The sequence below is a fragment of the Zalophus californianus genome, chromosome 5 (assembly GCF_009762305.2).
Source record: "Zalophus californianus isolate mZalCal1 chromosome 5, mZalCal1.pri.v2, whole genome shotgun sequence".
NCBI classification, from domain to species: domain Eukaryota; kingdom Metazoa; phylum Chordata; class Mammalia; order Carnivora; family Otariidae; genus Zalophus; species Zalophus californianus.
Window position 1 is genome coordinate 74,750,837 of NC_045599.1, and position 13,655 is coordinate 74,764,491.

Here is a 13,655-nt window from a genome sequence, read left to right on the forward strand (position 1 = left end):
AGGCTTAATCGACTGAGGCACCCAGGCGTGCCCCCCAAAGCATTTTAAAACATGGGGAATTGCACATTTAAGGGTCATGCCTCTGGCCAACTTGGTTAGATTGTTTGGAAAAGGAATTCTCTATTCGCCATATACTTTGTTTCCTTAGATGTAATATGGAAATGTGAGAATAATATAATATACAGGCATAAGAGACAAAAAACTAAACACAAATTTATCAGATGAACCTGTTTGCTTTGTACTTACAAAAGGTAAGAAACTGAATTCTCTGATCTAACCTTTATAACCTTAGAAAATGAAACCTTTAAACCTTTGCTTACATCTCTTATTCATTTTACTGTTTCATAATTCAGCACAATCCAGTTGATGCCAGAGAAAAACAAGGGAGTGGATAACTTTTATTGTATTCTTAAAATGAACTAGGCAATGGGCCAGGCTCCTCATTAACATCAGCTCCTTTCAGAAATATGTCAGCCCCTGGGCTATGTACTATTAGCTTCATTTTACAAGTAGAAAACAGAAAGGTTAAATTATTTGCCCAAGGTCACATAGCCTTTCACATCCATGCTTTTTCTGTCCCATCTGAGTTTGCCAGAGAATGGAATGCAGGGAATTGGTTACCCAGGTAACAGAAGTGGATGGGAAGCCAGCTGGGGGGGGGGGGGGGCGGTGAGGCAACCCAGAGATTAGAATTTTCAGGAAGCCGCTATCATTTCTACGCAGGAGGGACTAGCAGGGAGCTGGATCCTCCTGTGGAGACTCCAGCTGCAGCTGGCCCATCCTGTAAGAGACACTACTACAGAGCCTCCCACAGGCAGAAAGGAGGGGAAAAGACCACCCACTCACCACCTCCAGTCTCTTGTCACTGCCTCCCAAGCCCGACACCATCCATCCCAGATATCCCTGGTGCACAGGGCCCGGAGAGCAGGGACCCCGGGCAAGGAATTCACCTGAGGGCAGAAAGGCCCAGAGCTGCTCCAGGGAGATGGTTTTAAAGCAGAACCAGCTTTACATCTTGGTCCTTCTGTTTGTTTGCCGAACATTACTGTTTTAGCAAGCAGAATACATACAAGAATAGATTTTTAAGGGATTTTGCAGGAAATATCAATTTACACATTGTCTTTTAATTTTTCAAGCTATTTTTTTTGGGGGGGGGGCTTCTTTCTCTTTTATCTAGTTTATTGACCTGAACAGAGCAAAAGTACTTCCCAGGCAATGTTTAGAGGTTTATGGAAATAACAGTCATTCAGTCAAGAAGTATTTGTCACACCTCTACCACAGGACCAGAATAATAAGAATATAGCAAAGTTTTAGCTTGTTTGCTTAAGAAACTAAGGAAATCGAGACTAATGAGCAGATAGGAGGATACGACATGCCATAAATAGGGCAAGGCTCAGAATTAGTCAGGAAATGCTGGTGTGAACACAGGGCACTGTGCTCCTTCCTTGAGCAATCAGAGTTTACCCAGGAGCCTCAGAGCCGCCCCAGCCTGCCTGACCAGGAGAAGCTCCCCATGGGTGCCAACTCATTGGGGTGATTTGAAGAGCAGAGCCCTCTGCTTCCTGTCATGGTGCCCACAGTTCTCCTCTCAAAACCAGTTGTTTCTAGTCCTAGCTGCATATTAAGATCAGCTGGGAGATCTTAGGAAAATACATCTATGCTCAGGCCCCAACTCTAGACAAACTAATTTCCTACACTCTGGCCTGAGTGTTTCTAAGTGTCTCAGGTGCTTGTGACCTACACTGAAGGTTGGGACCCACTGCTAAATGAGGGCTTTCTGACCTTTATTTTGAAGGGCCCTGAAATGAGCTTTTCTTACCATATGCAATGGTATGCAGTGACAGAGCTGAGCTCTGTGTACAAGGAAAGTTCAGAGGGCACCAAGATAACCTCTTATTGCTTCATGATTTTGCCACAGCTAATGCTGGACATGCAAATATTGGTCTCTATGGCCTTGCCTCCAAGTTGAAGAAGAAAAATTTTCGAGTTATTTTCAAATAACTTTTAGTGTTTTTTAAAACAATTTTATTCAAATATAATTCACAAACTATGAATTCACCCATCAAAACATACAATTCAATTCAATATTTTTAGTATATTCACAGAGTGGTGGAAACATCACTTCTATTTAATTTTAGAATGTTTTTGTCATCCCCTAAAAGAAAACCCCAACTTTTTTTTTTTTTTAAGAAGCAAAGGCATTTCAGAAGTGCATAACCTTTGTACTCTCTCAGCTGGGCTTGCGCTTGTAGAAATTCAGTTCTTTTTTTCTGTCTTCCTTCTTCTTTTGTATATATATAGAAGTTTGCTTTTATTTTCTTCTGTGTTACCTGTGCCCTTGTGTGCGTGTCTCTCGGAGGGTATGTGGGTGGCAGTGGGGAGGGTGCCCAGATGCTCACTAGCACAAGTCCTCGGCTCCGGGAGCTCACAGGCTGCCGCCTTACTAGCTCTTGGCTCTCGTTGATCTCCCAACAGGTTTATGGGTTTGCTGTGGCAGAAAATTTTAAGCATATGAAAAGCTTTCTCCTCCAACGAGGCCAGAGGCCAGCTACACTTGCCAAATACACAGTGATCCACGGGGGTAAAAACAGTTTGGAAAATTATTTCTTTTTGAGGGAAGATGGTGAAGTCCCTTATCTGCTTTTTCCCTGCTTCTGAACGCCTGCCACACATACCACGTCTTTCATCTTAACTCCATGTGTCAACTGCCTTCTGTAGCCTTATTCTCCCCATCTAATTTCTGCTGCGTTAGGGTTAGCCTCCTGCGCTTCCTGTCTTTGGTCTCCAGCTGTTAATACAGGACTGAACGTTTCATTGATTTTATAAAGCAAACCAGTTTCACAATCGGAAGGTTCTGTTTTGGTTTGTTGTTTTCATTTTAGAGCATTGGATTGAGACTTTTTTTTTCCTTTAATTTGTGGGGCACAGCACATTTTTTGAGAGACAGAGCGAGCTGGGGAGGGACAAAGGGAGAGGGAGAGGGAGAGAGGGAGGATCCCGAGCAGGCCCCACACCCAGCAGGAGCCCATCGTGGGGCTCGATCTCATGACCCTGAGATCATGACCTGAGCCCCAATCAAGAGTCAGTCATTTAACCAACTGAGCCACCCAGGTGCCCTGGATTGAGACTTTTTTGATGTGAGTCCCACAGTCTTAACTAGCTTTTCACTAGATCCAGAGTAGCCCAGTCTCTGGCCCCTAGAATATGATCCGGATATGTGGCGTGACAGAGGAGGACCTCACCTTTCAGATCCTCAGTTTCTTTATCCACAAAATGAGGTGACAGTGTGGACCTCTGGAGTTGCTGTGAGGAGCGAAGGGGATCTCTTAGGGGAAATGGTTAGCACTGGGCTAGCACAGGGTAAGTAGATGCTTAGAACATACTCGTTTCCTTTCACGTATCTAGAGAAGTCCTCCATGAATTTATCAGTTTTGAGGTTTGGTTCTCTTTCTGGACCTATCAGTGCTTTCCTTCTCCATGCTTCTCTCAGCTCTCCCCACCGTACCCACTGCGCGTTGTAGTGGACAGAATTTTCTCTTTTCCCTCTTAGGCTTGCAGCAGGTTTCCTAAGTCGGATTGAATCTGACATAAATCATTCCCAAATATTTCTTTGCATCAGCTCAGTCATGTAGAAAGTGCTTAATTTTGCCATGAATTAAATAATGAGGTACTTTGTGGGTTAACTATACTCAAATTTAAAAAAGATAATAATAAATTTTAAAAAATAAATAAAAAATCAGGCACCTTGAATATCGCTCAGCAAAAACTATTTATATTGTTAATAGACTGATGGATATTGAATAAGCCCTGAGAAATGGTCAGGGCAATGGTTCATTCATAAAGTTGCTATTTACTAGAAATTGAATGGTGTTAGATAATTCTTGTTAATTCTCTTAGAGTGACGATGATATTGGAGTTATGTGGGGAAAATTCTTCAATTTAAGGAGATGTTTAGTGAAATGTTTAGGGGTAAAATTTTAAGATACCTACAATTTACTTTCAAATGCAGGTACATATCCAAATACAGATAGAGAGATCTGTCTATAATATATGCAAATATGGCAAAATGTAGCAACAATCTTAATAGTTATTGGATCTAAGTGGTAAGAATATGAGTTCTCATTGTATTATTCTTTTAACTCTAATGTGTGTTAGAAAAATTTTATAATAAAAGGTGGGTTGGGGCCCCTGGTTGGCTTAGTTGGTTAGACGTCTGACTCGAGATCTCAGCTCAGGTCTTGACCTCAGGGTTGTGAGTTCAAGCCCTGTGTTGGGGTATAGAGCCTACTTAAAAAAAAAAAAAAAAAAAAGCTGGATTAAAAAAAACCTGGGAAAATATAATCCATAGGGTTCCTAAAAAATGGTCTCATTTGATGGTGTTTTTTATGTCATTATACTTTATGTTGTAAAAATTTCTACTAAGAGTAAGTATTTCTTTTGAAATCACAAAATACCAATTCTTATAGTACATAATTTTTCCAAGTTGTCCTTATAACTGAACATTTTAAAAGTATTTGGCATATATATCCATCCCAAACTATTTAGAACCTACATGATTGAGGGATTTTGAGTGTTTAAATGGAAACAAGTAACTGATAGTGTTGGTTAATCTGGAGGACTGAAATTTTGGAACACCTTCAGGAGATGACTTTTTAAAAACTTTTATTTTTGTTTACTTTTTTTTTTTTTTTTTTTGCATTTTTTAAAGTAAGCTCTATGCCCAGTGTGGGACTTGAACTCATCATGATCATGAGATCAAGAGTTGCATGCGCTACAGACTGAGCCAGGCAGGGGCCCCTTTTAAAAATTTTTAAAGAAAAACATCTATATAGCTAAATTTTAGGGAGAAAGGGCTGTCTGCACATTTACTGTAGGGCAGTGTGTCATAATATATATTTGACACATGAGCAGGAAGCAGAGGGGACCTTGTGGGGAGCAGGGAACCTTCTACCTGACAAGAGCAAGTGCCTCTTTAAGCTTTTTCATTTGTACAGTGAAATACTAATACCTCCTGAGGAGTGATGAGGCACTCAATATGCTCAGTAAAACAGTGCATTTTTTTTGTTGTTAATGTTTGTCTCTAATCCGAGAAAGATAGGGATTTGGACATAATAGTGAGTGTGATAGGGTTCTAAATTTACCAAGTCTGGAAGGAGACCAGATTGGGTCAGTCTGTCACTGTAGATCTATCCCTCTTAAATTCTGTCTGCAAATGGTGAATGATTCTTCCCTCCTAGTCTGGCCTTCAGGAATCTTCTGAAACTTACGTCTCACCATCTAGCACTGATAGGTATGTGGGCTTTTAGAATTTTTTTTTTCCCAGATTCATTTCCCAGATTCACTACTCAATACTGCTTGCCCTCAACTGTGGACAGACAAACGCTAGACTAGGACATCAAGGTGGAACAGGCCCTGTACAGGGTTTCACTCACCAAGCTCTTGAAGCCCAGGGGTTTTTCACTGAGTGGATTCCACTCACTGATCCACGACAGTGTTACATTTAGGGAAGGATTTTCCACGCATAAAAGTGATTTCCTCCTAGTTTTTCATACAGAGAACTCTTAATGCAAGGCTTCATCCATGTGTCGGATATTTCTTGGATTCTTGTTTTAATTAAAATATATGTTGGTATTACTAAAGAAAATATTACCTTATTCTATTTAGCATGTTCTAGTGACAACGTATTGTAAGTCAGAAAACCTGCCATGCAAACTTTTCTCATTTACTAGGTCTGTGTCCTTACGAAAGGTCAATGAATTCTTATTCTTAGTTTTTTCATCCCTAAAAATCACATGAGCCTCTTTTTTTTGTATCAAATAAGAATATGTATGATAGTAAATAATAAAGAATGATATAAATTTTTATTATTAATGTTACTGTGACTACCACTCTTTTTAATTCAAATAATTTCATTGACCTACATATCCAGGTTATGATTTGCTTTAGGGAATGTTGTACAGTTGTATATTTTGGTTTAACTGAAGATGGTTGGGATTGAACCCAATCGTGAGCTTTTATTTCCTTCTATTTAGGTTATTTTTCCCCACTTTCTTGCACATCCTACAATGTGCAAGAAATGAAACAATTCTTTGTAACCCTTTTCGGGAACATAATTTTTTTTTTAATTTCTCAAAAAAAGTCAATAAACTTTAGGGCTTATTTTATCTTATCCATCAAGATAAATGAGCGTGTAAGCTACCTGAAGGTTTTATGGGCCACATAAAAATACTTGCTTTCATTCCCACTGTCCTGGTGAGAAAAATAATTCTGTTTTCTGGACATAATGAAATCCTAAAGCCATAATAAATAGAAGTTGCAGGTATGGTCTTCCCCCTGCAGGGTTTGTCTTCCTGGAAGGTAACTGGGGAAGAACTCTGAGGAATTCCCAAGAACCATCAGAAGCGATGGCAGACTTGGAAGCTGTGGTGCTCCCTTGAGCCCATGCTGAACTGAGGCTTAAGTATGGCTTTAGGCTCCACATGGACCTTAGACATCACAACTCCATGAGGAACCACATGTCGCCCACACCAGCAATTTGGGCTTTAAAATTGCGTGCGGCATTTTGTAGGAGACAAGATGCCGCCTTGGAATCACCATCAGATCTGTGTCTGGTTAATTATAGACTGACTTTCTACATCCCAAATGAATGTCTGTAGGTTCTCTTGATTTTTGAAAGCTACCTATGTCAGTGTAGAATTATCAGCATTTTCAGAAAGAAGATTAAAGGGGTCCTTGTTTTTACAGGGTACATATTTAGTCCTTTGGGATCAAAGTTACTATTATACTATCTTGTATTACCTCCTTCTTTTAAACATTATCTTTCTTTCTTTTCTTTTTATATTTTTATAGCATGTCAGTGGAAAAACCAGTGGATCACCTTCCAAGTCCGGAGAAAAGAAAGGATCAGATGAGGTAATTCCCACAACACTGGGCTTTCCTTTTCTCTTGCTTTTAATTGTGAATTCTCTCTTGAAACAGATAATGAGGTTGCAAAGAGCTCCTACTGGAATATTGGCAAATTTAGTCTTAACCAAGATTTGATTCAAGAATATAAGTGGAAATCATTAAAAATTAATAAAGAAAAAAGTGTTCCTGGGGAAAGAACCTTTAGAAATAGTTTCTATTTAGGAACAGAAGCCAGTTATTGAGGGTGTTTTCCCTAGAGGAATTGCTGAACCTTAAATGTTGTGTTGGTGAACACGACAGATTTAGAGGGAGAAACCAAATGCTGTAGTGGAAAAGGACATCTTTGTTCGTGAGAGTACTCTAGGAAGGACCGTGACCGCCTGGATGAATCCATCATTTAGGTTCATAAACAAAAGGAAGAAAGAAAGACTATTTTGATTTGGATCAATTCTGTGGAAAAGCAGTAAAACCAAACCTTTCCACTTGGGGATGAGTTTTCTTTGACGCTGAATTTCTTCCTCCAATGAATGACGCACCATTATGTGCCCTGTCAACACTGGCCGACTTGTCCATGGAAGGGTCCTGCGAATGTGCTGTCCTTCCAAAGGGTACAAGAAAGCATAAAAATGATCATTATGTTTTTCTCCATGTTATCAAAATGTTTTTAGAAATTTTGCTCCTCTTCTTTCTGCAATTTTGTAATATTGAATGTATTTCAATATATTCAGTATATAAGGAGGCTGTTATAGCTAGAACCTTCTATGGATTCTGCCGGTGGTTCGCTGAACTTTCTACTGTCATTTTCGTTACCAATACACTTGAAAATATAATTTAGAGTCTTTCCTTTTTAATTATTAATTTGTATTTTATTTATTTATTTACTTTACACTGTTTAAGTCTATATAACAGTTGGTCTCATGGAGGAGAGTGCTGGAAGAGGTGAGACTTTCTTGCCATAGCAAGCCCAAATTGCGTCAGACACACTTGGATTATGTGCTACAAAGTGTTGCTTGTAATAGACTATTTCTTGACAAGCATATTTGTAATGAATTTTTTATACCCATGGAAGGCAGATGTTTCTTTAAAATTAGAAAGTGAGAGTAAACATTAAGATTTTATCCTGTTTCTTGGTTAAATTATTAAAAAATAGATTCCCATATGAAAAACCAGGGTGCCTCGGTGGCTCAGTTGGTTAAGTGACTGCCTTTGGCTCGGGTCATGATCCTGGAGTCCCGGGATCGAGTCCCGCATCGGGCTCCCTGCTCGGCGGGGAGTCTGCTTCTCCCTCTGACCCTCCCCACTCTCATGCTCTCTCTCTCATTCTCTCTCTCAAATAAATAAATAAAAATATTTAAGAAAAAAACCCCACATTTTCCTCCTTTTACTAGCGTGAAAATCTGTAGAGTGTCATTCAGTTCCTTATCTACCCTACCTATTAAATATATTCCCAGATAAGTTATCTATCAAATAATTTATGATTTGAAAATTATAGTGTTTCTTTATTCTCCAGACCCCAGAATAATGCGTTTGGATGTTATTCTTTATTACTATAAATCAAGATTAAACTATTTACACACAAAAGGAAATCTTTTCTAATGTGGTCAAGTGAATAGTTGGCTAGTTCATATATCACTAATTGTGTTATTACTCGAAAGCTTAAATATTACATCTTGAATATATAGGCATTGTTGGTTTAGGCAACAACTGCTATGGCACAGTGTTAGGTTGTTTTTCTTTTTTCATAATATCTAGACTATAAAGTATCTTATTTCCATATTTATAAGGGGCTTGAGAAAACTCGTAAGGACCTCTGTTACAAATGCAGCAAGGGGGACATAATTTGAGATTTCTGTGTTAGTAGAGACAGACTTCACTTTTAAGTTTGAAATGAAAGGCTGAACTTCCACCTCAAGGAAAGGAAGAAGGAATTTTTCTTCTGTTTATCAGCCAGTCAAGGAATTCTGGTTTTGTTTCGTAACGCTTCTGAGAAATTCAGATTTACAACTCTTGTCTTGTGCCGAGCCTGGACACATTGGTCTTTTGCTCTGTCTCAGCCAGCAGAAGTGAAGAGGGGGCAGAGGCTTTCCCCCGCTCCCGTGGCATAAATCACTGTAGAGATTCATACAGTTTGAGACTGAAGATTATTTATCATCTCCCCAAATTCTCCATGTACATCTGATAGGGTAGACAGACCTGTGGGTGGGTTGACTTGGTAGTCAAGGCATAGTTCCAGTATGGTCTGTCTCCAGGGAACCTCTCATTTTTTATGTCCCATACAAATTAGTGCTTGGTGAGATACTGTGGCCCTGGAGAGAATTCAAGGAAACCATCTTGCATTAGGCATTATTTTAGCTTTTGTGTGCACAGTTACAAAACCATGTGTGATTGGATTTGTTTGCCCTGCCTACCATCCACGATTGGTTACCATCCTCTTTCCTTCTCAAAATCACCACGGAAAGATTTCCTGAAACCAGTCCTTTCTCCCAAGTATTTCATGACCTACTGCTCTTTTGAACAAGAAATGAGATTCAGAAGCTTCATTTGGGTTTTGGTAATCCATTTGCAGACTAGTATATGCTTCCAGAGGTTAAATAGCACGTCCCTAAGCATATGCAAACATGTGGTTCGGCTTCCACAGACAAACCCAGGCCTTTGAAACAAAGTCAGTTTGAAAAGGGCTTTCTAGGCTCAGGGGTACTTTTTGGCTTTTTTTTTTTTTTTTCTTTCTCTCTTTATTATCCTGTTGCATTTTATTTGGAAGTGCAAGAGAAGGGATACATAGGAGGACTTCAGGAAGATATAACCAGGAGAAAAAATGATTAGGGTGAGGTAAGAGCCACTATTATATTGACATATGTAAACATACCTGGGGATGAATGCTTTGTGTGAAGGTCAGAGCTCTTTCTCTCCAGCAATCGTAAATAGTTCTTACTTGTTTGGTGTTTGACCCCTGTACAGCCACTAATGATCCTAAGAAGTTGGCAGCAATTTTAACAGAATCTTACAACCAAGGTATCATTTGTCATGTTGCATTTGCAATACAGATGCTTGAGGAACGCCTAGAGTAAGTGTCTAGGAGAACGAATTCACTTATTTGTTTGTACCAGTCATTGTGATTTGGCTTTGTCCTCCTCAGATGTAGAGGAATTATAAAACTAATAGTTGCATGGACTAACAAGCCGAAGATACAAGGACTAGAGCAGGAAAAAAAAATGAAAACATTTAACACCAGCCCCTTTAAAGACACTGGAAGAGAGAAGCCTTTTCAAACCTGTAATCAAATCTATTTAAAGTATTTGACTAACATAGCTGGCCTCACTGGGGGAGTGTGAGCATTCTAGCAACGTATTTCAGTGAAGGCCTGAGGGATGGAATTTAAAGCATTACATGGGCACAATCTTACAGAGCCAATTATAAGAACTCAAATTTAATAATAGATATATTTTAGGGGCACAGAAAGGGAGCTATAAATACAAGAGAATAGAAATTGCACCTTAAAGGAAAAGATAATGGGGCAGATTTTCTTTACCATCAGTAATAGTAAAAGCATTCTTAAGTGTTTACCTTTCCTCCTTCTAAAATGCATGAAGTATTGAATGACTCGAACATTTTTTACACTTTTTCTCTTAATGAAATTAGTCTTTTTTATTTTATTAATTTCTTAAAGATTTATTAATTTGAGAGAGAGGGAGATCAAGAACATGAGCGGGGGGAAGGGCATAGGGAGAGAATCTCAAGCCGACTCCCCGCTGAGGAGCCCAACTCATGGCTTGATCCCAGGACCCATGAATCATGACCTGAGCAGAAACCAAGAGTCAGTGACTTAACCGACTGAGCCACACAGGTGCCCCCCAATTAGTCTTTTTTTTTAATTACAAAAGCAATATGTACTTACGAAAAACAGTATTACCTAATCCACCACTTAGTTATAACTATTGCTATACAGTTTTGTGTGTATTCTTAAACCAATGCGATAATATCTTGTGTTCATACTTAATATATATATTGATTTTAGCAACTTTTTTTTTTTTTTAGAGAGAAAAAGCTAGCAGGGGGAGGACAGAGGGAGAGCAGGAGAGAGACTCTTAAACAGGCTCCGTGCCCAGTGCGGAGCCCAATGCGGGGCTCCAACGCATGACCCTGAGATCATGACCTGAGCCAAAATCAAGTGTCCAATGCTTAACTGACTGAGCCACCCAGGAGCCCTTAATTTTAGCAACTTTTTATACAGCTAAAACATAATCACAGAAGAAAATTGAGAAAATACTGAAGACTTTAAAGAAAAAAATACCATCGTCCAGAATTCTAGCACCTACAGAGATGGCCACTACTGCCATCTTGGTGTATTTCCCTAAGTCTTTTTTTCTCTCTGTATATTATGTTTAAGCTGAGATAACAAAGAAACATCATTAGGAGGGCCTAGAAAACAATAAATAATGTGCTTTGTGAAAGATCAATCTTTTCCATTTGAAAAGAGTCATCATTGTGGGTGACTTAAGAAAGTCATTATTCAGGTATCTTGGCATTTAGTATGGCATTTAATCTGGTTTTTATTTTGTTGCTGTGTTTGTGAGGGTGAAACACATACTTCCTCAAAAAGTCTGGGACGGTGTTCCCACAAGCAAGTGGTGTAGCTGTTAGAAAATTCTGGAAGAGTAGTTTAGGATACATCATTTTAAGGGATTATGGGTCATGACAACAGAGTCCATATTAATTGTGGGTTAACTGTGGCTACGCAAGCTCATGTCCCAGTTTCCAGAAAGAAGCAAAGCCAAAGTTGTGCCCCGAGGGCAGTCCTGCCTGACTCGCCCAGACACCCATACCAGGAGCCAGCCCAGAATCCAGCCACATGGCTGATGTGGCAGGTTAAACAAAGGGAGGTGCCAGAAATTCTTTTGGACTACAGTTTCCTAATTTTCTTTCTTTTTTTTTTTTTTGAGTTCTAAATTTTGATTCCTTTCTTCATTGACTGGAATATTTTTTAACATAAATTTTTCAGGGAGGGAGCGTGAATGGTGATTTTCTTTTTTTTTTTTTTAAGATTTTATTTATTTATTTGACAGAAAGAGACACAGTGAGAGAGGGAACACAAGCAGGGGGAGTGGGAGAGGGAGAAGCAGGCTTCCCGCTGAGCAGGGAGCCCGAGGTGGGGCTCCATCCCAGGACCCTGGGATCATGACCTGAGCCGAAGGCAGACGCTTAACGACTGAGCCACCCAGGCACCCCCTTAATGGTGATTTTCTGAGTCTGTGTGGATCTAAGCATGCTTTGGTGCTGACCTCACACAAGAAATAAATACAAAATTGTACAACATCCTTGGCTAGCAGTTCTGTTCCCTCAAAATCCCATACCTGTTGCTCCATGATTTTTCTGACTTTAGAGTTGTAAAGAAAATGTCTGGGAAGCCTAGTTTTATTTTTATAAACCCTGTTTTTCCTGCCTTGGCACGTATACAGTTGTGTTGCTGTTCTTACAATTTAAAAAATTGCCAGGATGTGCCTATATATCTGTTTCTCTCTATTAATTTTTTCCTGAAATGTCTTATTTAATTATTGTTCTTATTTTGGTTTAGCTCTCAGGGCAGTAGAAGTCAGCCGCTTATTGATTGCTAACCATGGGATGGGACAGGATGCAAATTCTTTTGTTGATTATATATTGCAGAGCCTTTCCCATTAAAAATAGAAGGATGTTTGGTAGTTCATTAAGCTCAATAGCTGTTTTGTTTAAAAAAAAAAAACCCACAAAACTATGTGTAAAACCCAGAAACATATGCCAATAGCTAGAAAGTAGAGACCTTACGCATCATCCTTCAGTGAATTGTTTTACCAGAAGCAAAGGATACAGCTTTACTAAAGATTATGCAAATAGTGTGCTTTTAAATCAAGCATCTGTGATATACAAAATGTTATATCATTGGATAGGGAACGGCTAATAAAAACAGTAAGTACTTTGCCTTTATCAGTGAGCATATAAATATATCAACAATATATCATACAGTCATAATTTGTACTTCATTATTGTACTTTGAATTTATGAGCCTAATTACCTAAGACCTTAGGTCCCACCAAAATTGTCTCTGAAAGATTGTATTCATGGCACATGGAATTCAAATCAAATGTTAACAAAATAGCAAAGGAACTAAATGGAAGTTAAATTTGCTAGCCTCAGAGTAAATCATAAGTCCTGGAATCCTGATGGACAGATTGATTAAATATTATTCCTGAAATATACTGTTTTAAAGTATATATGTGTTTTCATTCTTCTCTTTAGATTTCATTAGCTTCTCAAAGATAATAACATGACTGATTAAAAAGGGACAATAACCTGAAATCATGCCCATAGCAAAATGATTCATCTGAGGACTGATAAATGTATGATTCTTGTCATAAAGTCAACTACATTTTGTCATATAACAATGCATAATAGCTCATTATAGCCTTTTAAAAGAGGTTCCTCAGTGAAAGCAAAACCTAATGGAAAGTTGACATCATCAAGTCTTGTATGTTTCAATCAACATTATTACAGAATGCTTAGCAAATGCGTAGAGCACTGTTAGTATCGTAAAAAATTATTAATAATTCCCTATTCCTAATTTCCCAGGACATTACATGAAATAACACAGTGGTTCTCAGGTATTAATGTGCCTAACAATCACTTAGAGATAGTATGAAAAATTCGGACTCCTGGGCCCCATCCTCAGAGATTCTGATTTAGCAGATTTAAGGTAGGGTCAACGAATTAGGGTTTTT

General features: G+C 38.8%; 1 protein-coding gene and 1 non-coding gene across 15 annotated transcripts in view; one reads left to right on the forward strand and one right to left on the reverse strand.

Moving 5' to 3' along the window:
• CAST (calpastatin) overlaps positions 1–13,655 on the forward strand; it is a 109,210-nt gene that overhangs the window by 5,787 nt on the left and 89,768 nt on the right. For all 14 annotated transcript variants that reach the window (XM_027605322.2, XM_027605324.2, XM_027605323.2 and 11 more), the window contains exon 2: positions 6,850–6,912. In XM_027605322.2, coding sequence (XP_027461123.1) covers positions 6,850–6,912 — 63 coding nt within the window. The remainder of the gene's footprint in view (positions 1–6,849; positions 6,913–13,655) is intronic.
• Positions 7,794–7,918, reverse strand: LOC113930075. The gene has a single exon (XR_003522445.1). It is a non-coding gene; the product is annotated as a small nucleolar RNA SNORA28 (small nucleolar RNA).